This window comes from Pagrus major, chromosome 12 (genome assembly GCF_040436345.1).
Source record: "Pagrus major chromosome 12, Pma_NU_1.0".
Taxonomy (NCBI): domain Eukaryota; kingdom Metazoa; phylum Chordata; class Actinopteri; order Spariformes; family Sparidae; genus Pagrus; species Pagrus major.
The window spans coordinates 20,282,463-20,305,775 of NC_133226.1; the positions used below are offsets into that span (position 1 = coordinate 20,282,463).

Consider the following 23,313-nt stretch of genomic DNA (forward strand, 5'->3'; position numbering starts at 1 on the left):
CACCTGAGTCTGTAGCTCCCCTCTGCTGTCTGGCCCACAACTTTATGTTTTGGTGTACAGTGTACAGTCACGAATCTCAAAGCATATGTTTTCAGCCACAACAGGCAGCTGTTTTCAGCGGGAATCGTGACACAAATACAGCACACTGCTCCCTGGTGGTATGGAGACCTATTTCCTATTACCTAGGTGCAGAATGTGTGAACTAGTCGGCCGTCGCCTGTAGTCTTCGCAGTGTGTTCGACAGTTGGCCTTCATCGCGTCATGTTTGATTGTGCATAATAGTGTAGAGTAATTTGCTGTATATGAGACTATGATTTCTGACCTAACAGCCTTACAGACATTTAATAGACACACTCTTTACCTCATCCCCAGACGAGACAGGGAGGTGGATTTTTTAAAAATATTTTTCATTTGTGAAAAAATATATTGGCTGGTGTTGTTCTTTGTTTTTTTGTGCCAGGATTACTTCTCTAAGTTCTTTTTTTCAAAATACATACTGTATATTGTGTGTTAGCAAGCTGTGTTACATGTAACTGGATGAAAACATGAATGCTTTTTAGTCCTATTCTTGAGTTAGTGGTGAACATCAGCCTCTTGTGGCCAAAATGAGGATTACAAAATCAAGCGATTAAATAATAATACTTGCCAAAACAAATATACAACAAAGATGCATGCCCATTTGATCAGAAAACATACCTAGTTGCATTTTATTATATCTCTTCAAAATAAATAAACATGTAACACAATGAAATAAGACTCATAACGTCTCTGAAAGCCTGTAACAGAATAAACCTCAAAATAGTGCCTGCTTTTTTAGTAAACATAACTTGTACGTAATGTACAAAAAATACTACTCAAAAATGTACAAAATGCAGCAAACAAATATCAAGTATTGTGCAGTTTCCCCCTCAACATTACACCAGCTGCTCACAGTCAGTCATTACAGGGAAAATTACTAGTGTTGAGCGCCATAAGCTACATTAAAATCATACATCTCACCAGAATACCGTGAGAAGAGCAGCAAACAGCTCAGTGGCATAGCTCAGTTCATTTTGGTTCAGCGATATGAGCCAGTCAGGGATCTCAGATGGCTCATATGGGATATTGTCAATACAATATAATCACTACTGAAAAGGTATAATGCACTGAGTCTCAAAAGCGCTTCCTGTTTGGAATAAATACTAGTATAATTTCCCCCACTGTAAAAACATTATTTCTCGTCCACTGTGACAGCAGCTCCCGGACTAAAAAGAAAAAAAAGTTTTGTTGCTTTGCTCCATTGTTCTGTTGCATGACAGAAGTTTTAAAGCATAAAGAGAAAACACATTCAGAGCACGATGCACAAGCAGTGCGTTCAGCTCTCCCCTCCCCTCCCCGAACACGAAGACTCACACACTTCCCCAAACACACTAAATAGAAAACAACACTGGACAATACCACTCACTAACATCCATTCCATACTTACATTAAAAAAATGTGTTCAATCAAAGCTCCGTCTTCATAAAAGCACTGACCAGTAGTAGCAACTGGTGTATAACAGGGGCTCTGTATGTGGAGCCTGGATTAATCACAGCAGTTGGGTATTTTTTGCCAAGCTGACGTAGCTTTAACTCTACAAAACATCATCGAAGTGAATGTTCACCACTGCCTGTCTGTAGTTGCACTTGGTATCAGTAGTATGCTTGCTACTGTAGATTCAGTGTCCATCGCAGTGTCACTGCTACATAAGAATCAGTCCATCATCAGTAGTGCCTAATTATCGTAGGATGTGCCCACAAATTAAAACATAAAAGTGACATGCAGAATAAAAAGCTAACAAGACAAAAAGAAAAAAAACATCAGAGCATTCAGTTGGCAGGTGTTTCGTATTATCGTACTGCTTCATAATGACATCTTCATTAATTAGAACATCTAAACGCCTTCTTAATGACACACCAGTCATCTCAGAGATTATTGGGTCCTGCCCAACAGTAGTAGATAGAACAGAAACTATAACAAGTGTTGTTTCTCCCTCCTCCTCCTCCTCGTTTTCACTTCCTCCGTGCACTTCCTGGTCTCTTGACCTGCCAGAGGTGATTGTGGATGGTCAGGGCATCCACGCTGACGGACACAGACTTGGCGGGGATGACGGTGAACTGCTTGCGGTCCGAGTTGTACTTGTAGACCTTGTCGATCATTTTCCGGCTGATATTGCGCGGCCCTGTGCCTGTGAACTTGGCGATCTCCTCAGTTTCAGGCGAGTAAGAGTAAATGCCACGGAACTGGCACCCGCCGTCACGGAAGAGGATGATCAGGTGATTGGACTCACACTTTTCCAGTTCCTGTGATGACACAAAACATAATTTCTGAATGTGGCAAAACGTGCGAAAAATGCAACCGTAAGAGTGATAAATGAAAGAAAACAAACTTTTTCCATGAAAGTGAGTTCACTTATGGATATACATAAATATAAATATATAGAGATAAATAATCACCATCAATACATTCATTTCAGGTGATCACACTGACCTCAATAACAGCATTCTTCTGGCCCTCATTAACCTTTCCAGCCAGACAGCAGTGAGCGATGGCATTGATGATGATTGGCTTGTTGGACTTGGAGCTCGGCTCCTTGAAGAGTTTAGGACCTTTCACAAAAAAAAAAAAAACAGAACAGAACAATTAATAAGATAAACATGTAAAAGTCTGTAAGTCACTGAAAGAAAAGCTTTGGGCAATATGATTTTAAGTTAGATGAGAAGATAGATACCACTTTCATTTCTGTGCAATAAGTATGGAGCTGGAGTCAATTAGCTTAGTTTAGCATAAAGACTGGAAGACTCATGGTAAAGAGTCCAGGAAGGCATTTGCGTGATATCAGACAGAATTGTCTACTCAATTGGCAATTAGCTTCTGGCTCTGGCTTCATATTTACCAGAAAGATTACCAGAGAGGTATTGATCTTTTCGTCCAAGTCTCCTAGTAAGTAATTGACAAAATCAGAAATATTTCTTTAGCCTTAGCCAGAAACTTTTCAAATCATTGCTCTGTGATAGTGATGGTTAAAGAAGTGTGCAGTCTTTCTCTGCATTTCTGCTCACCATTGTACTCCATCGAAGTGATGGAAGAGGCTATAGAGCCGTTCTCCCAGTCCCTCTCCATGTTCCTGCTGGACGCCCTGCTCAACATAGGGAATGACTCCATAGAGCACACAGATCCAGTCCTGGAAGACACAATTACAGCTCGATCAAATAACTACATGTATACACAAGATAGGAAGGGATTATCCTCCACACTCACAGGACGTCTCACCTATGTGAATCTGCCCCTCCAGAGATGACACTGTCCACCTCGGTCGCCAAAGAGAGCGTCGATCCTCGATGACTGCAGCTCAGATCAGCTGAGAAGGACACAGAATTTTACAAAATCCACACCTGTTCTACTGGGTTTTTACATGACCATCAGTGTCCCAAATTGATAATGTAATGTTGTAACAGTTTATAACCCTGTGAGGATCGATCGCAAATGAGTCTATTTCAGGTAGATTAAAAAAGATTTATCTTCCTAGGATGTAACCCATAGCTGACGATCCAAAGGTTGTATAAACTTTTCTAATGAGATGTGTATGGTTGATATCACATCATGATCACATCATGCAGAGCAGGTTAGAAGGATTCACCTCCCATGCTGCCTGCTGCTGAGCCCTTCGCTTTGATCAACATGGACACCTTCAGAGAATTACCTGCATTAACACACATGTGCACACTCAAAGAATGACGACGAATGTAAACAAGTGAACTAAACTGAAAACACAGGCACACACATGGCTTCTAGATGACACAACAGCACGTAGACAAAACATGGAGCATGAGACAAACTAAAGACTGATAAAGTACTAGAGGTGTTCTTACGTGTGGTGGACCCTTTGGAGAGGCTGTTGGACTCCTCACGGTGCAGTGATTTAGGTCTGCTCCTGCGGGATTTAGTCCGTGGGCGAGGCTTGACCAGACCTTGCTCTTCCATCAGTGCTTGCTGCTTCCTCCGCAGGTATTCCTGCTTAATAAGCTCTCGCCGCGCCTTCTCCTCCTCCTTACGGATGCGATCCTCTTCTGCCTTACGCCTAGAAGAAATGGACAGAGAGTTGAGATTTATTCATCTGCACACATACCTGTAGAATTTTGAGTATAACATATCCTTATAATCAATTTGTAAGAGCGTGAATGAAAATGTACCTGGCCTCATCACGTTTGAGCTCACTCTCGACTTCTTGTTGTTGTTTGCGGAGTCTCGTCTCTTCAGCTTTGCGTTGCTGTTTGAGGAGGAAGGCAGCACGACGCTTCGCCATTTCGTCCTCTGCTTTCTCATCATCCTGGAACATACAAACGAGTGATTATCACTGAATTAATAATTGTTTCCCACTCCCAGTCACTACACACACAAGCAACACTACAATCCTGACTTTTACCTTGAAGAAGAAGCCTAGCGCATTCTTCTGCTCGCCCTCTGCCGTGCCGTCTGCGCTTCCATCCTTCAGCTCTGATAGGTCGACCTCAATCAGTTGACCCTTGACCCTATTCTCATCTCCAACCAAAGCCTCTTTCCCTGAGTTGGCAACATTTTCCTCCTCTTGTTCCACAACCTGTGAGGGAGACGTTGATGTACTGGAGATGACTTGTGCATCCTCTGATTGCGTTTTGTCCGAAAAGTTGAGGTCATCTCGGACTCTGAAGGTGGTGTTTCTCTGAATGCTTCTCTCTTTCCTGGAAATACTCCCTGTCTTCTGGTCTCCATCAAAGTTTTCTTGAGAAGACTGAATATTAGCCTTGACGGGAGCCATCTTGCTGTTCTCTTTACTCTGTTTTTGCTCTGAGGCCTTTCTTCGTTGGCTTGAGCTCAGCTTGGGAGGACGGCGAGAAGGGGCAGAGCTGCTGCCGCTGATATCTACAAAGTGAACTGCAAAGGATCTGGAATCTGAGGTAGGGGATGTCGACAGCGTCGTGTCGGGAGTTGTGCTTGGGCCTGATTCTACACGCTCTGGAGGTGACACCATGTGCTCTGGAGGTGAGACCACGTGCTCTGGAGGTGGCACCACGCGCTCTGGAGGTGGCACCACGCGCTCTGGAGGTGACACCACATGCTCTGGAGGTGACACCACACGCTTCATCAGCAGGTCTTGCTGTAAAGAGAGCTGCATCATCTGTTGCTGGATGGAACTGATAGCTTCATTGAGTAGATCTATGGAGTGGGAACACTCATTCAAGTCAGGTTCAGCCCCATTATCCTGCGACCTGTTGTCTCCTTTCATCTGTCCTCCCTCTGTTTGACCTGCCTTTGCCTGGACCTTCAGAGCATCAAGACAGGAGTCGTCCCTGCAGGACTGGATCTTCACTCTACTCCTGTCAGCTAGTTCTGCAGATTCTGAGTGTTTCAGGGGCAGGGGAAGTGTGTCGCTCTTCCCTCCACCCTTCTTCACAATGTTCAAGAATGCAGCTTTCCCTAGCTTTAGTCGCTGCCGTGCTGATAGCGTCTCCATCTTCTTCTTCTGATACTCAATAGCACGTCTTTGCTCTTCCAGCTGCATGTGAAGTTGCAGCAGCTCTGAAGGCACAACTGAGGGACTCACCACCATAGTCTTCCCCAACACAGAAATAGGCTCCTTCCCCATCCAGCCTGGGGTGCAGTCACTCCTCAGTTGCCAGGGAGGACAGGGGGCAACCTCAGAGCCATCTGGTGTGGTCTTCTGAGAGCTGCTGGTGCTTGAGAATCCATCGCGGAGGCCAAGTTTAAGGAGCTTTCTCTCTGCAAAGCTGGTCATTTTTACACTGGTGCTGCCTGAAGCGCTGCAGCTGCTCGCCCACGATATTGTACTGGGGCAAGGGCTTGAGCGTCCACTACAGTCCTCCTTATCGTCCCGCTCACTGACCTTCGAGTCTTCTCTTAGTTTGGCTGACTCAACCTCCGCCTCTCCAAATTCACACACCTCTTCTTCCTCAAAGTATTTTCCCCTCCCTCTCTTCATCAAATCTTTAGTCAGCTCCATCTGATCGTCGTCCTCGTCGTCTTCCTCGAGATCTGCGATGTCAGAGTCAGAGTCTGCTACCTCCAGCACAGAGGAGTAAGGGCTGGGGCACCCTGGCTCTCCTGATGAGGAAGGAAGGAAGGAATGAAGGAAAAAGCCTTGGGGCTGTTTGTTCCCAGACTGAGAGATGCCTATCGACCCCTCTGTGGGCGGTCTGAGAGAGCTAGGAGCTGACTCTACAACTGGTATAGGCGTGAAGGTACTTCTGTTTGACTCTTTCCTCTGTGAGGTGCTTGGGAGATTGGGAGCTGCTTTCCTCACAGCTGCTGCTGCTCTAAAGCGACTCTCACCACTCTCCTCCTCCTTGTTCAGGCTGATGCTCTTCTCTTTGGCTGGCTTAGAGATGGCAGGCATCAAAGGCTCCAGATAGTAGCTGTCTGCCTGGTGGTCAGGAGTAAAGGGACCCATGTCAAAGCGGGGAGAACAACGAGGTTTAGCAACCCTTGAAGTGGAGGCTGCACTCTGGATTTCTAGCTCATCCTGCTCCATGTCACTCCCAAGTCGACGTCGAGAAAATGCAGAAGGGTGGATTACAGCAACCAGCTCCTCCTCTTCTATTTCCTCCTCCTCATCCTCTATGCGCATGTGGCTAAGCAAGCTTTGACCACTGAGTCTGTGTTGAGACAGCTGAGGACCCGACCCCAGCATGTGTTTGGGGGTGATGCACATTATGTTGGAGGCTAGGCTGTCTTTGCTGATGGAGCGGGCAAGGCTGATACTGTCTGCATCTTCCTCCAGGGGGCAATGCAGGGCGTAGGGCACCGGCTGGGATACAGGCCTGGGCAGGGACAGATGGAGGTATACGATTAATGTGAGCTAAGGACAATGAATCATGGAAAAATCAGCTCTCTGTTTTATCTGTGTTGGCTGATACACTAAACTGAATAACAGGAATTATAACCATTAAGGTTGTAATCACTGCTCACCTCGGTCTCCTCTCTGGTCTCCTCTCTGGCCAGGCCAGTATTGAGCCCTGATGCAGCCCATCTGGGCATGTCATAGAGTTGGACCGATTTCTCAGCTCTGTACAAAGAAAACATGATCTATGTTACAAAAAGGATTTCTCAAACATCAGTCAATCAATTGTGGATGATCTAAATAATGTACACTTGGAGAATAAAATCTGACTCCAAAGAAACTAATATAAGAGGAGACTTATAGAATTTGAAATGTTACAACACGTACTGTTCGAGGGAAATGGTTTAATTAACAACTCATCAAGTACCTTGTTTTTTATGGACATTTAAATCAGGAACAATTCAAGAACACAACTTAGACATGTTTCACCTTCCAAAAAAAATCATAACGTTCCTCTTGTTTTTTATTGTGACTAGAGAAGAGTGAGAAAATCTCTTTTTGTATTACCTGAAGTGCTTTCCTCGGCCACATTCTGCTGCCTCTGTCTCAGGGGCAGTAAAGAGTGAGACGGGCTTAAGGAGCTCGGTTTAGTGCTGTAAGGGAAAGACAGAGAAGTTTGGGTTTTGAAGTTAAATCTGGTTTGAATTTAGCTGATAACATGTTTAAAAATAATGCTATACACAGAAAGCTTTTCTAATATATGTATTTATTTCTAATAATATAAGGTGAGAGACATAAACGTAGAGTAAAACATGTCTGTTTAGGTTGTTTTGTTTAATTTTGTTACTTCCCTGTTTCTGATCTTTTCATTTGATCCTGAGTTTTGAAACACTTTGTAAAGTCTTTTTTAATATGAGCTCTAAAGATCATCAATCATCCTTCTGATGTCTGATGATGATGATTGAGATATTACCGCGGTGATGGTTTACAGGTACATGTGCAGGCACAGAGCTATAAATAGCCACAGCCGTGCTTAACGGTCGAACATAATGACAGCTGTTGAGGTGCTGTTTAACCTCCATGATGAGCCGGTTAAACTGCGCTGCAGTTCTGATTTTATGTTCTCATAGGTCTAATGAGTGTTGAAGTGGGCACAAGTATCAATATGCAAACAACAGTTTAAGGCCGGTTCTACATCCATTTATGGATAATTATGGAAGGAGAAATGAAGCTTGTGTATATGGGCCTGTTTCCACGATGACTCAGGTTTATGAAACAGAATCAGGCGTACAAACAGCTTATAAATCTGACAAAAAGAATGCGTTTGCAAAAACTAATTAAGTACCTTTTCAGATTTAAACATACATCACACATGGAGATTGTCCATATTTGTGACTTTTACCATACTACGTAGTGTATGAGTACGAAGAATGTACTACTTAATTCCCATAAGTACTGTGTTCTATAGTATGCTTTATATACAAGCGTACAACTGTGCAAACATTAATAGAGAGAACAAAACAAGGTTTAGGCATGAGGCATAAAAATACTCACTAATACTAATTAGTAAACCTGTAACTTGAATTAAAACTATTTCTGTGTGATGTTACTGGAAAACACAGTCAGTGGTTATGGTCAATACCTGATGTCCGGGCTCTGAGGTGTGGACAAGGTGTCGGCAGAGTTTGATGATGTCATGAAACTACGTTTGGTGACGTTGGAGATGGGAACATGGGGTCGGGAACTCTTAGGCTGCAGCAACAATCTCACTAAAAAATGGTAGATAGACTATTAACAATTAGTCAAGATTTTGTAACATAGTACATTATTGTTTGAAAGAGACATTCGCAGTTCAGTAAATGACAAAAAAAAAAAATCAAAGTAATGTTAACAAAGTGTGTTATACCGTCTCTGATTTCCTGAAGGTCCCTGGGCTGTACAAAATCTGGCTTCACACTCTCAAACCACCAGAAGAGTTCAGCAATGAAGACCATCACATTATTCTGCAAGACACAACAATCAAGTCTCAGGTTGATAGAAAGACATGATAATGTTGTTGGAGCCTGTTTTTAAAGAATTTTATGGTTGTTGTGTATCGTTCAGACTCACCTTTAATACTGGTGGAGAATACAACAAGTCCTCGGGCTTCAGATAGAAACATTTGTTCAGGTATTCGTTAGAAAACTCCTTTATAAGCTGGATGTTGTACACACTGTCTGCTATGGATGGAACTTCCTTCAGACAGATATCTGCACAGAACAGGATAACAAAGGTAAAACATTTCAGGCTAATACTCCTCACTTTTTTAAACTTAATTCTCATGGAAGATCTTAAAGGAATATGTTTGGCATTGTGTGTAATACATAGCTTAGCTTAGCTTAAAATAAAATCAACAAGTGGACTTAGAGGTGTTAGTAGGCTCATTAGTTCACCTGACCTTTGTGGTTAACCAGGGTAGCTGTATTTAACAGTATTAAAGCTAAGCTAAGCTAACGTTCTTCTGGCTCTGGCTTTAGATAGCTTCATATTTAAAGAACAAACATGACAGTGGTATCAATCTACACATCTAAATTTAGTTAAAAAAGCAAATAAGCATTTTTACCAAAATGTAAAACATTTAATGGATCATATGAGGCAACAGATTATTGGACTGTGGCTCCAGGAAATGAACTTTAATACTATTCTTCAGTGTATCTAGCCATCCAATGTTACTGTACCTTCCAGTCTAATGAGTTCTGGGCAGTAGAAATGGATCACAGCCAGCAGAGCTGTGCCGTCAGACACATCCTTCAACAGGTCGTCCAATAAAGGAAAGTGCTGAAGTGTCCGACCTGACAGGTGATCTCTGCGGTAACGCACCTACACAACAGAGGACAAGTTTAAACAAAGCACACAAATTTATCTAATGTGAACACACTGAGTCACATACTCACTTGGCACACACAAACACATAATTTCTCACTTTGTCAGTTATTCTCTGGCTATTTTTAACACATATACAACTGGCACCCAGTGCTTGATGGCCTTTATTTGTCACATTAGGTCAGCTTTATCTTCTAGAGGAGCTCCTGTCATGTGGTACAATAACGTGTGACTTCACTCATAAGAACAAGCAACAATGTTTCAGGTATAATATTTCAACTAAGGGAGTTTAGCTGGTGCATGTGATAAATGATAAAAAGGGAGAAAACAATAAATGTAAGGATGAATTTAAACAAAGGATGAAATTAAAAGAAGGTCAATGGTGAGTACATTACCACGCGAGAGAACTCCGCAGGCTCCAATAAGCAGTGGGCCAGAGCATGCAATATATCAGGCTGGTGAGGGAAGAAAGAAATGATTGGGAGGAGGTTAATGAAATGAGGCAAGCTGTGACTGGATGAGCGGACTATCACTTTAAACACTCGACCCCAGACAAGTTGCTTCATGGTGAAAATGAGTTAAACTGCCTGGTTTGTCACTTCAGCTTGGCTGGATTAGAAGAGATGAGAAAGAGCAGCAGTGTGTTAATAATAGGGGGAGGGAAGGTGATGAATGTGAAAACTCAGCTGAAAACAGAAGGAATTGCTAAAGGGTTTTATGCAAAGCAGAAGCAAAAAGTGAGCAGGGAAATGAGTCACATGAGCTTGTTGTTTCTTCCTTTGCCACTGAGGGGCACTGTGTTTTTTGCTGTCTATCTCATCGGCTATTACGCACACACACGCACACGTCAAACATACATCCATGCACTCACACATGAGATTGCTAGCGGTTGCACTTACAGGCACAAGCTTCCAGTACCATTTGGAGGGAGACTAGAATCCAAGAGGCAGGAAAGGGAGGAAGGTTTGGGGAGATACAAAGAGGTAGAGCAGCAGACAAGTCAAGGGTCATATACAGTGAATCAGATCCCCCGTTACCATGGAGACAGATCTGATCTTAATGACAACTGGAAAGGGTTAGACAAAAAGAGTTAAGAATGTCTAGTTTACAGAAAGGAGGAAAAGGAGGGAACAGACTACAGGCGTTTATGTTGTAATTAAAAGTTGATGATTTAATGATTTTTGCATTGTGCTGTCACATTATTTGATACGTATTCAACCCTGTTTCCCTGTACGAAGCAGCTGAACACTCTGGGCTCACTGTTGTCTTTTAACACTATGCCTGTTCTGATTGATTGACAGGGACCGAGGCGAGTCAGCAGAGTGCAGAGGTTCTCACACTGTGAAAACCCTCAGGGATGCGTGGGCGAGTTAAAGGAGGAGCGTCAACACAGTCAAATATCAATGCACAGGCATGGCACACATATTTTTAGATTCAGCGAGACTTACACTTCCTGGGAATATCATTATCTCAGATCTCCACAATAAAACTATATATATGCTCAGAAATCTAACAAAAATGATGTTCCCTATAACTCCAGAACATACTTAAGAATCATCATGTTTTTTGGTTTTCGCAGTATCAAAGTAATCCAGCGACAGTGGTCTCTGCATCCATGTGTACATTGCACACAGGAAGTAATTCTGCATTCTTTTAATCGTACAACTTTGGCAAATTGTGTGAAAAAAATAGGCAAAAACACTGATTCCAAGGCAACATTATAAATCCTTGTTTTTGTTTATGTCTTGTCGACATGGATTTTATATTTCTGGAACATTGACACTTTCTTTATTGAGTAATATTTTTGTGTTGAAAAACTGTGGACAAGCTTCTGATATAAGGTGACCGGAGAAAAGAAAAAAGAAAAAAGAAAAGAAAAGAAAATGTGTTTGTTGTGATCAGAAGGTGTTGTGAGGTGCTCATCAGATCACAAAGCATGCAAGATCCAATGACTACACCTACACGCCTGACAGTTTATACACCCGGTGAGGAAACAACATCACTACAGAAAGACACCATTCAACAGAGAGGAAGTAGTGAGAGAAAGAGACAAAGGAATAAAACAAAGAGACACAGAGGGGGTTACCTTCTGGTGACTGGGTGACTCCAGCAGATGTTGTTTCATTTTCAGCTCTTTTTCCACAATCTCCCTCATCTTTATGTTCACCTGTAGCAACAAAGATGCTCCATGTGAACACAGACAGACGAACGCACAAATGCAAACATAAACACTCATGTCTGGTTCTTACCTTGTTGATCCAAAAGACCATCGCGTCTTCCAGGTCAAAAGGCAGCTCCTTGGAGGCACTGAAGTTGGAGAAACGCTTGACACCAGACACCACCTTCTCTATGCTGATCATCTCCACTATATAGGCCATCATCAGGGCATCAATAAGGTGGATGTGGGAGCTCTGGAAAACAATGTTCCATTGGACACATAATTATGGATTTGGTGGGCATAAAATAATTAAAATGACATTTCCTTCCTCATGTCATGATAAATAATCTCTGATGTGTTCACTGTGAAACTGTATTGCACATCATTGTGTGTTTACTTTATGTGTGCTTTTCTGTTGGAGACAGCTGATTTTACAATCGCAAGAGATGCTCCCTCACTGAATTGCCATGGAAACAGAGCAGAACTTCCTGACTGATACATGCAGAGCTTTTATCAGCCTACACGAGAGAAGGCCGCCACACGAAACACACACACACACAAAAAGGCCAGGGTAAGCTCAATGAAAGTATGTGTTTTGCTAAGCCTGGCACATGGACTTCTTTTTACTTAAAAAGGTGATTTCATTATAATGGAAATGAGAGACGTTGCAAGATCAAGATGACAGTCGATTATTGGAATCTGTCACATGTAATGATGGTCTCAGAGTCTCTTCAGTGAGTCGAGTAAGAATCTGAATAAGATTTCTGACATACAGTGACACCTAAGCATAGAATAAACAGCTGCTTCTGAGCCAGCTTGTTGCCTTTTGTGTTTTCACACCTGTGGGATATGAATAGTACCACTAAAGAATGGACTCATATGAAATGTCAAATGTTGAGCCTTTGGTTCATTCTGCCTCATGAATATTTTAGTTGCACAGTCTAAAACCTGCAAAACACTCACATCCACTGGTGCATTATTTATCCCAATAGTCTTGGCTCATGTTTGGCACTGGAAAGCAAAGTCACATTAGCTGGTTACCAGATGGCACGTCTGTGTTGCCAGATCCCTAGCTTATACTGCAGAGAATATGGTACCCTAATTTACATTAAAACAATAATTGCCTGACTCATTATGTAATAATTCTTCTAAATTGATTTTTTGTTACCCCACGAGGCCAGTGGAACAAGCTGTAAACCCAACATCATAAAAGATGTTATAGTGAATGTGTTAGCAAACCTTAACTATCATACTTTTTTACAGAGTAACATTAGCATTTATTTGGATTTATGAGTTGATCTTAGAGATGTTCTGATTGATCAGCCAGTTACAGGAATCGGCTGGTTTTCAGCATGATGCATTACAGTCTATTACAGACAGACTCCTTCAATTTTTACCTTTCACAGTGAGAGTCCAAGATATACCAGTATACACAGCGTAAAAGCAATGGAGCACTTTATTTTGATATTTGTTTCAGTGAGAGAGTTATTCAAGTCAATGTTTTGTTATGAATGGAAGAAAGGTTACAAAAATGTTTGTGTATTCTGCCAATTGGGGCTATAGCTCTTCCTCTATAAATAGAAAATTGTGAGTCGGCCAAAATCAGAATCAGCAAAAAGTCAGAAATCAAAATTGGCCAAGAATATCGCAATCGATGCATTTCTATTGAGAATGTGCAGAGAAAAATGTTCCAGGATAATAGCAGTTGTTTCAATGAGGGTTTCATGTATGCAAAGAAACAGACAATATATAACAATAATATCAATAATTTGCTATTGGCATGAGGACTAATGAAAGAATTAATAGAAGAGAATGATCAGGATTTTACAATAGAGCCACTGCATCACTGAACTAATGAAGAAAATGATTAAGGTTCCTTGAATCCTTTTTATCCTGATTGATACCAAAATGCCAATCATTACCATTGACCATTTATCATTCTAGTTTCCTCTTCAAGCACACAAGACTTCATAAACGCAGATGCTTCATAAATCAATGTGCACACTGGATAAATACAGCTGATACACAGATTACAGGATTCAGGATTTGGTCTAAAAATTAGACATTAGGTTAAACTACCCACCATCTTGATGGGAGCTGAGCTGAGGTCCACATCAGAGACTGGTGAGTTGTCTGTCTGCAGGACGTAGATGCCTTTCCTGGACAGGGCCTGGATGACAGACTGGTGGCTCTGGAGCGAGGCGGCCTGCTCAGCGTGCAGGATGAGCCCACACACCCGGCAGTACAGCTCTCCAGACAGCAGCAGATGGAGGATGGGGGGCTTGATGTGTTCCTGCTCATACTGGTCGGTATAGAAGGGGTCCCGTAGGTCTGCAGGGATGTGATCTGGAAAGAATGACAAGCAAGCACATATTATGGAATGGATCTGTACATGATGAGACATTCAGGATAAGCTCATTAAGTTCCTTTTTACTTATTAGTTGTATTTAGTCACAAATCACACCATGCTTTCAAACTATTTTTGTACCGACACGTGTCACCAATGCCTCATCATGTTATGTAACAGAGAAGCTCCCAGGATACAGACTTTCAAGGTATTAGACTGTCTAAGAAGACACCAGTTCAAGACTGAGACAAAGTCAGTGGTCAAGCAGCACGCCAGGTAGCTACCCTGATGGCCTGCAGGTGGACCTGAGGCTTTAAGCCAATGAGCTAACGGGACTTAGTGGTGATACTTAAGCTGATAGTGTTGTCCCAGCCAGCGTGGTATTTTCCTGCTCATGCACACAGACATGGGGCAGCTATTTTTATATGCCTTGGACATGTTAATCCACAGTTAAGGCCTGAAGCACTCACTAAATTTTGCTTCCAGCGCTTTCTGGGTAGATTTAGAAAGGAGACTGCTCTCTGATGGAGCTTGTGGCTGTGCGTATGATGATGATGAAAGAAAATTCCAATTAAAAATGGTTTCAGAATTATTTTTTAAATGAATAATTCATATTATGACTGTGAATTGTGAATCGAAAAATAACGACTTCAAAGAAAGATCTGTTTCATTTTAGTGGTTTTGTCAATCATAACACCCAGCACTGATTACATTTAACCATCAGTACTGAATTTTACCAACTGTAGAGAGATAGGAAGATGTGAAGTGCAGTCAACATAGCTTAAAGGAATAGTTCAACATTTCTGTGACACTTATTCAACTAATTAGTTTACAAGAAATACTCTTTGGTTTGTGTACAGAGTAAACAACAAGATATTAAGATGTTAAATAATGAGATTTAAAGGTGATGCTGGTCGGTGGATATTTTTCATATTTGGTCAGAGCCAGGTTAGCTGTTTCCCCCTGCTTCCAGTCTTTATGCTAAGCTAGGCTAACCACCTGCTGGCTCCAGCTTCACAGATAATGCACACGGATGACAGTGGTGCCAATCTTCTCTTATATATGGGCTTATTTGTGAGAGGAGCCTGACTGATACTCAAATTTTTGGGACTGACACTTTGACAAAACTTCCTCTTGAATGATGAGAATCAAGACCAAAACTAAGAAAAATAAGATGCCAGCTTTAAAATTCCTACATCTAAAGGAGGACAAATGATGATAGTCGCATCAATATTCGACCACTTAACAACATCATCGTCTCTCATTTTGCTTCACATTAGAATCCAGCTGACTGAGATGACCCAGCAAAATAAGACATCCATTAGTGGAAAACACACACACACACAAACACATAGAGAGCAGGCTCAGACAAAGGCTAGAGCACACTGTAAAAACCTTAGCTGTGTCTTTCACAACAGACTGCTTGCTTGGCACCGTCTCCTACAGTGTCTGTCTCACTCTCTACTGTTGTGTGGTGCTGCCATATGGACACGAGAAGCCCAGATCATGTGTGAAATCACTTGCTATTCAACCTTCCAGGTCGGTGTTGATCTGCCTCATTCGTGTTTCTCTCAACAGAAGCAAATGTTGAATGTCTTCCTTTAGCAGATTTCCAAACACATCTCTCTTTTTACCCTGCCACTTCCTCACCCTCAGCTGTCCTACAATGCCCCCTCATCCTCCCTGGTTGCCGTGGAGATGGTAATGGGGGGATGCCAGCATGGCCGGACGTGGGGGCTGGGTTGCTATCCCGTCTCCTCACCAAGGCCTGCTCATTGAATCGTTTTATGGTCCCTGACATCAGGAGGTGTGTGTGTGTGTGAGTGGCATGAAGAATTGCGGGGGGAAGCAGGCGCTGCTCTCTAATCCTAGTTGCTAATACTACTTAGATATTTATTATCCACCTGATCCAAGCATTAAAGCCCACCCTGGTATGCATGAGTGAGCATGTGTGTGTGTGTGTGTGTATGTGTCTTTGAAATCAAGAGGAGGGGCTGCAGGGAAAGCCTTTGTCCCTATTCTTTCAGACACAAGGTCAGATTGATCAGCAGAGATCTTGCTGACAGTCGGGGTAGGGCTGTCAGATTCTGCAAGGCCGAGACACAACTATTCTCTCAATAAGAAGGCTTAATGGAGAATCCACCACCAGACAGTATGTTGGGAAAACATAGCCTTTAAGCTGATGCACCATTTTGGCACACTTGGACGTCTGACCCTGCAGAGAGAGCAAAAAAGCTGGTACATGCAGCCTATCTGTCAAAGTGTATAATGTGTAGCTCTTCAACAAGCATTCATGTATACTTTACATCCACTGACACAGAAAAGAAGTATTTTTATACATGTCTATGTCTCTAGTCTCTATGCTTCATATTTTAGCTAATAGTGTGGTTACTATTCCAACATTAAAAATAATGTTTCTAGAAGTTAAAGTTAGAAAAGGTTTTGAGGATCCACCAGTGGCCATCAATGAAGTTCTCATGAGTCTAAACAAATAGGCTGTGTTGAACAAAGACACGAGCCTTCAGGTCCAATCCCATTAACCACTTAATCATGTGACAGCCTCTGCTGACTTTCACACCAGCACACACACAACACATGCCTCCCAGCACTGCTGTGTGGGTTGATTTTGCACTCTAATCTAATAAGAGTGTTTTGGTCTGTCTGACCTCCACACTGACTATCAATGACCGGGGACAGTATCACACAAAACAAACAGAACACAGACAGACACACTGTATTTCAACACAATATATTGTTGATATCTTTTTTTTTTGTAGATATTATAGGATACATGATGGCAAAGTTATTTTTACATGCCACAGTAAATCCATGGCATGGCTCATGTTAACTCACATTAAAATGATTCTGATGATATATGCAGTGAGGTAGGAAGCTTTTAAATGCTGGACGGAGAGAGCAAGGCATTAGATTGGTACTGGTGTTACTAGATATCCTGAGTTGAGGTATTGGAATTAGTATTGGAAGAGAAAAAGTTGCATCTAGCACTTAAACATTTATCAATTTGTCGTTCGCAAGCAACTTTTTTAATCATCAATTAATTGTTTTTGCAGCAACATTCCTAGCTTCAGCTTCTCAAATTAGAGGAGTTGCTTCTTTCCTTTGTCCTGTGTGATCTTAAACTAAATATCTTTGGGTTGGGACTGTTGGGAGTACAAAAAAAAAACAATCTGAAGATGATATCTTTGGCTTCAAGAAACATTGATGGGCATTTTTCCCTTTTTTCTAACATTTTGTAGACCAGCTGAGAGAGTAATAGGCAGTTTAATTGTTAAAGAAATGTATCATTAGCTTCAGTCTTACACAACATTTGGCTGAGTAAACAGATAGTCTGACTGTCATCACTGGCACCACTGAAGGGATCAGGGTGAATTTAGGACTGTGAGTAATCAAGTGTGAAGCAGGAAGGATAGCTGCATAGCTGATTGGGGGAGGGTTGTGGAAGCTAGTAGGTGAGCAGTTAACTTAAAATGTATAACGTTAGTTGTTCATCATATTTAAACCAGAACCTGAGATTATTAAAAAAAACAAAAAAAAAAACAACTAAGATACAGTTGAAATGTGCAAAACTACACGTACACTTCCATCTCTACTAGATTAACTTAAAGTTATGATAACTGACAAATCACATAATGCTAGTACTGTCCATTCTGTGTAAAAAGGAGTTAAGATAGTGTCACTGATGCAAGAACTCCATCTCTTGCTGTAAAGGGCTTCTGAGTGTCCCTGGCACAGTGACGTCAGGAGGAGCCAATCAGATTAAGGGAAGCAGGAAGCTTGATGGGGGAAAGGGTGCTGGTTCTGTGTTTATTATGGGCATCTGATCTCTGCCCTGGAACAACACAGCGTTGGGTAACAGAGAGGTAAAGCTTTGACCAGCAAGACAGAGATCAGGATGTTTGCAACATGGAAGTTTAGCATAGAAATACTCCAGCTTTTGGGAGATTTATGTGATATCAATCATGCTGATTTGATCAAACAAAATTAAAGGGACAGTTCATCCCAAAATCAAAAATCCATATTTTTCCTCTCATCTATAGTGCTATATATTCATCTTGATTGTTTTGGTCTGAGTTGCAGAGTTTGTTTTACATCAGCCTTCTCTCAAATATAATGGAACCCAATGGCACTCTGCTTTTGGTGCTCAAATCGCCAAAAAAAATACAAAAATAAATAATACGTTTGAATATCTGAACAGCAATGTCTCTTTCCAAAAATCATGACCCGGTTACTCAAAATAATCCAAAGACCTTGTTGTGAGCAGCTTTACTTTCTTTCAACCGAACTCACTCTCAAACCGTATCGCTGCACAGAAAGAAAGTGTGCATCTACTCATGGACGAGAGACTCATGCTCATGACAGCCTGGGATGTAAACATTAATGGTGCCATCCTCGGCTGAGCTGTAATGTTAGCTAGCATAGTTAGTTTAATTAGTTAGCCTCTCATGCATGAGTAAAACTTCTGGAAAAAGGGCTGTGCTGTGGAGTTTTTCTTGTATTTTTTCCTTTATTTATTTGAGCGCCACAAGCCGAATGCCATCTAGTTCCATTATATACGAAAGAACAAATATATCTCCAAAACTCTGCAATTCACACCAAAACAATCTAGATGAATAAACAGCACTACAGGTAAGAGGGAAACTATGTATTTTTGATTTTGGGCTTGAACAGTCATTTAGATCATTCTATACTTTCACTTTCATGCCATCGTTATTGATCAACCACACATTACAAGCATTGAATTTTAAGGTTCTGCTCCCCTCAAAGTCAATTTACTGAGTCATCTACTGCAACACAGGAGACAGCACTGCAAGGCAGGAAACACTTAAACTACAGTAGGCCTGCCTCATAAAATGGATTTGATGACAAAGACTTTTCCTTGACTGAATGACTCGCTCTGTGTCTCCTTCCAAATGCCTCATTGTCAAACTGATAATAAAGTCACAGAACCTAGCAGGCTCACATAAAGGGGACAGCTGACCTCCTGCTTACACTCCCCAGAGAGCAATCAGAGAGTGACACAAAAACCCACATCCGAGGAGTAATTTCCAGACATTTACTTACAGACTGCCGATGTGGAGCGATCATTTTGAATGTTTTAGTCGCCCTCATCAGAGCTGGCGAGGCTAGTGACCTGTGTATAAAAGACTTTGTCTGATCATATCGGTCATAAGTCTTTCCTCACAAGCATGAAGGTTTGGTCTGCTGCTATGCTGCCATGGTATAAATCTTTCTCCAGAAAGTTTGTTTACATTTTTTTTTTTTTCAGTGAAAAGAGCCAGACAACAAAGCAAAAGTCAATTTGAATGATACTTGGACAACTATATGTATTATTGTATACATGATGATTGTCAACACGTGAATATTTGGGAAATGGACATGTAGATACATGTGTTCTTATTGTGTTTTTGAACTAAATACTGCTATAAACCATGTAATGACAACACTATTTCTAAATCCCATAATTAATAGGAACACTTCATGGTTTTGACTATATTATCTACTGCAATTTTCGGCAGGTTTTCCTGCTGTGTTTTACAGCAGTGGTAGGCCTGCTCGTGTTAAAACAAAGACCACAACATACACATACATAGGCAAAGCAGGCATAACAAAATGATGTATAATTAATTAGCGTGTGTTTTTAAGGAGTTACTTAAGTGTGAGGGCAGCCATCTACTACGTAAATTGATCTCCATAAAAGATGCTAAACAATTTCCTGGGTTAAGCTCTGGATCAGCCTTTAGCATATCGGCTAATACCAGCAGTAACACCAACTAATACTTTGCAATAAGGCTGCGACTAATTCTTCTTTTCAATATCGGTTAATCTGCTGATGGTTTTTTGTACTTTAAAATATCAGAAAATGACACACAGTCCAAATATAGATCCTCACATTTGAGTCGCTTGGCATTTTTGGTCGAAAGGTGACTTAAATGATAAAATATTTGACAAAATAGTTGTCAATTAATGTTCTGTCAAACGACTAATCAGTAATTGACTAATCACGAAGACCCCAGTTCAATTCTGGCCAACAATCTTTGTTGCACGTATCTCTCTCCCCATGTTCACTGTCTGCAGCTCCACTATAAAATCTCTAATGAAATCAAAATGCTAAAAACAGCAACATGCAAAGATTATGCCATCTCTAAACCTTCCATGCACGGTTTCATTTGCATAATTTACTGCTTCGATTAGTTTTTTCTTAATTGATACAAAACTGCTAAGCCTTGTAATATAGTATATCAGATAATAGTACAATTACTGCACTATGCTAGCCAGGTTCTTTGACAAAGATATAAAGCAGATATGTGTTGGTAAAAATTCTGATGTTATTTTGTCCTTGTTTTAATGCTCTAAAAGCGTGTTGTTTTTTCTCCCCACGACTGCAACATGCTAGAGAGGGAATCAATTGTTCAGGCTCAAATAACAGTACTGGCATCTAATAAACTGTTCATGTGACTACATTTGAGTCTTTATTGTATGAATCAAACGAAGAACTGACGTGCTCAACTCGAAAGTGTTATGTAAATACCACATAAATTATAATATATGTTTTCCTTGGGCTACATAGCAAGACTAGACCAACTACACACTTTTAGTATGCACATTAAGTGTTTGCTCCAATAAATAGTAAGTAAATAAAAGCTCACCATACATACATATGACTACTACAAATAGGAATTGCAAAATAGCTACGCTTCCTGATAGACTGCCCACGATAATGATTCTGCAATAAATGATACATTATAAGACTATCATCTAACAATACACCATGATATCTGTCTAAATTAAGACAAATTACCCCATAAAATAGTGCAGGATTTCTGAATTCATTCATTGCATGTTGGTGTCAGTTTCCCAGAATTTGATGTGAACTGAGATGAAAAAATAACCAGAATGGCACTCGGTAGAGTGCATACTTCTGCCAAGGCCCAGCAGTCCCCTTTAATTCAATCAAGCCTGATCAAATATCAACTAATACATATTTCAATCTGCTAGATGTGGATTTTTATTCGGATCTGCATTAAACTGTCCTCACTCATAGATATCAGCCACCTAAATATATCAGGATCAATGCATTATTCCCTGAGAAATTAATGAAAATCCAGATCCACAATAAAAGTTCAGCAAACCAACAACCAACAAACTGACACGGGGGTAAAAAGATGTATAGTCTTAGCTTATTGCCTCTTTAACACACACTGACGTGTCCATGTCCATATGTGCCATCCTTCCAATGCATAGACAGACAGACTGGCAAAAGGCTAAAGTGCTAGAAAGCAGAACAGTAATGGAGTTGAAATGTTTAAAGGAAGGATACAACAATGCCTCACTTAAATCTTTTCAATCTACGTCAATTAAGTTCACAGAAATTTACATCAGGAGGAGTTATGAAATAGTGACTATAGTGGCAAGTCAAATTGTCAGAGGAATCTGATAAAAACATTGAATGGTATCTCAGCAGGAAGCAATATCAATATTCTGTCCCAGTTGTAATCACAAACACAAGAAACCATGCTTCAAAGTCTCAAAAGTGAAAGGAAAACACATGCGTAGCCTTACCTATGCCATAAGCTTTGGCAAACAACCAGCGGAGATTTGCGTCTATTTTGGCTCTTGCAGAGTCGTACAGCTCCAGCGGTACGACCTGAGCCTCCATGCCTGCTCCTCCTCCTCCACCTCCTCCTCCACCTGCATCATCTGCCGCTGCTCTCCTCCAGGTGCTGTCCCTGCCAGCACACCCCTCCACATCCATCCTGTCGGGAAAAACACACACACACACACACACACACACACACACACACACACACACACACACACACAGACATTATTGCCAGTCGCAGCGGACTGCATTACATCATCGATATGAAGAAGAACAACAAGGAGGGCCTGGCTCACTGACAGCACCTGCTCCGGTGGTGACGATAACACCACACGTACTCTCACCTTTCTTTAACGTGCTGGTGTCTCCGCCATGATTCATATACCATCTATACATACATTAAACATCATTTATTTGCATATTCTCTAGCTGATAACGCGTTAGGTTGTGGTGGAAGAGAAAAGCAGACACAAATGAGAGCTGCTTTACGTTTATTAGCCACCAAAAAAAATAAACAAAATGTCAGCATCTTCAACAGCTATAGTCTTTTTCTTCTAGCCCGGTGAATGACCCGACACTAACCTAGCACCGTTATAGTTCACGTTATATAGCTAGGTTAGCTAGCTAAACTGCGCACACACCCCGGCGTTAAAACGACAGACACAACAAAGACTCACCTCTTAAGACTGCATCGGGTCCTCTCCACAGCTTTACGTGTGAGATGGAGGTGTCGTTAAAACATGCTGCCGGCCTTTCTTCAGCTACACGGTGGAATAACGGAGGACTCCTCCCCGCCCAGCCGAGACAAATCTCCGGCCTCTCAGGATAAAGCTGCGGCTGATGGTCGTTAATCCAATAATAAAATAAAAATCTGTTTGGCAACCACACACAGGTCCGTTTTCGAGGATATTATGAATGTCCAAACGCCGGCTGCTTCATATCGAGGCTGCCATCGCCTCTCGGAGAGGACTAGCGGGTTGAACGGTGGCCCGGCAGCCCTGTTGTCGGAGCCTGTCTCTATGGGGACGACTGACTGATATCTCCTGTCAGCGCCACAGCAATACACCTGCTCACCTGCTGGGGGCGCTGCAGGTCTGAACACAGGGAAGTGGTGGGATTGGATGATGCTGCAGCACTGGTATGAAGGGTTTCATTCTTTATTTTATTTATTTTTTATTTATTATGATTATTGTTTTATTTGTTATTTATTATTGGTATTTGTTTCTGAACCAGCTGTATTTAATTTTAATACTTTTGGAACCTTTTCTTTGTCCTTGCTCAACCAGAAAGTGATTTTGTGATATGATGGTTGAAAGTGCCTTGTTATGTGTACATTTGCATTGTTGAATAATAGTAATAATAATAATAATAATAATAATAATAATAATAATAATAATAATAATACACTGGTGTGTAGGGTACTCAAGTTGTAGCTACTCCCATTATATTAATTTTAGTTTAACTTAGTT

The 23,313-nt window shown here is 41.4% G+C and overlaps 1 protein-coding gene across 1 annotated transcript; it reads right to left on the bottom strand.

Moving 5' to 3' along the window:
• Positions 1 to 2,030: 2,030 nt before the first annotated feature.
• Positions 2,031 to 22,553, bottom strand: camsap1a (calmodulin regulated spectrin-associated protein 1a). Its single transcript, XM_073478101.1, has 22 exons — positions 22,522 to 22,553; positions 21,805 to 21,998; positions 13,960 to 14,222; positions 11,968 to 12,129; positions 11,805 to 11,885; positions 10,618 to 10,650; positions 9,574 to 9,715; positions 8,966 to 9,105; positions 8,763 to 8,859; positions 8,499 to 8,625; positions 7,424 to 7,509; positions 6,985 to 7,081; positions 5,137 to 6,836; positions 4,652 to 5,034; positions 4,445 to 4,618; positions 4,212 to 4,348; positions 3,891 to 4,099; positions 3,659 to 3,721; positions 3,292 to 3,379; positions 3,081 to 3,202; positions 2,509 to 2,627; positions 2,031 to 2,321 (listed from the first exon to the last, which is right to left on the bottom strand). Exons 2-22 carry the CDS (start codon positions 21,995 to 21,997, stop codon positions 2,031 to 2,033), a joined length of 4,707 nt encoding a protein of 1,568 aa, XP_073334202.1. The 5' UTR covers position 21,998; positions 22,522 to 22,553.
• Between the last annotated feature and the right edge of the window lie 760 nt (positions 22,554 to 23,313).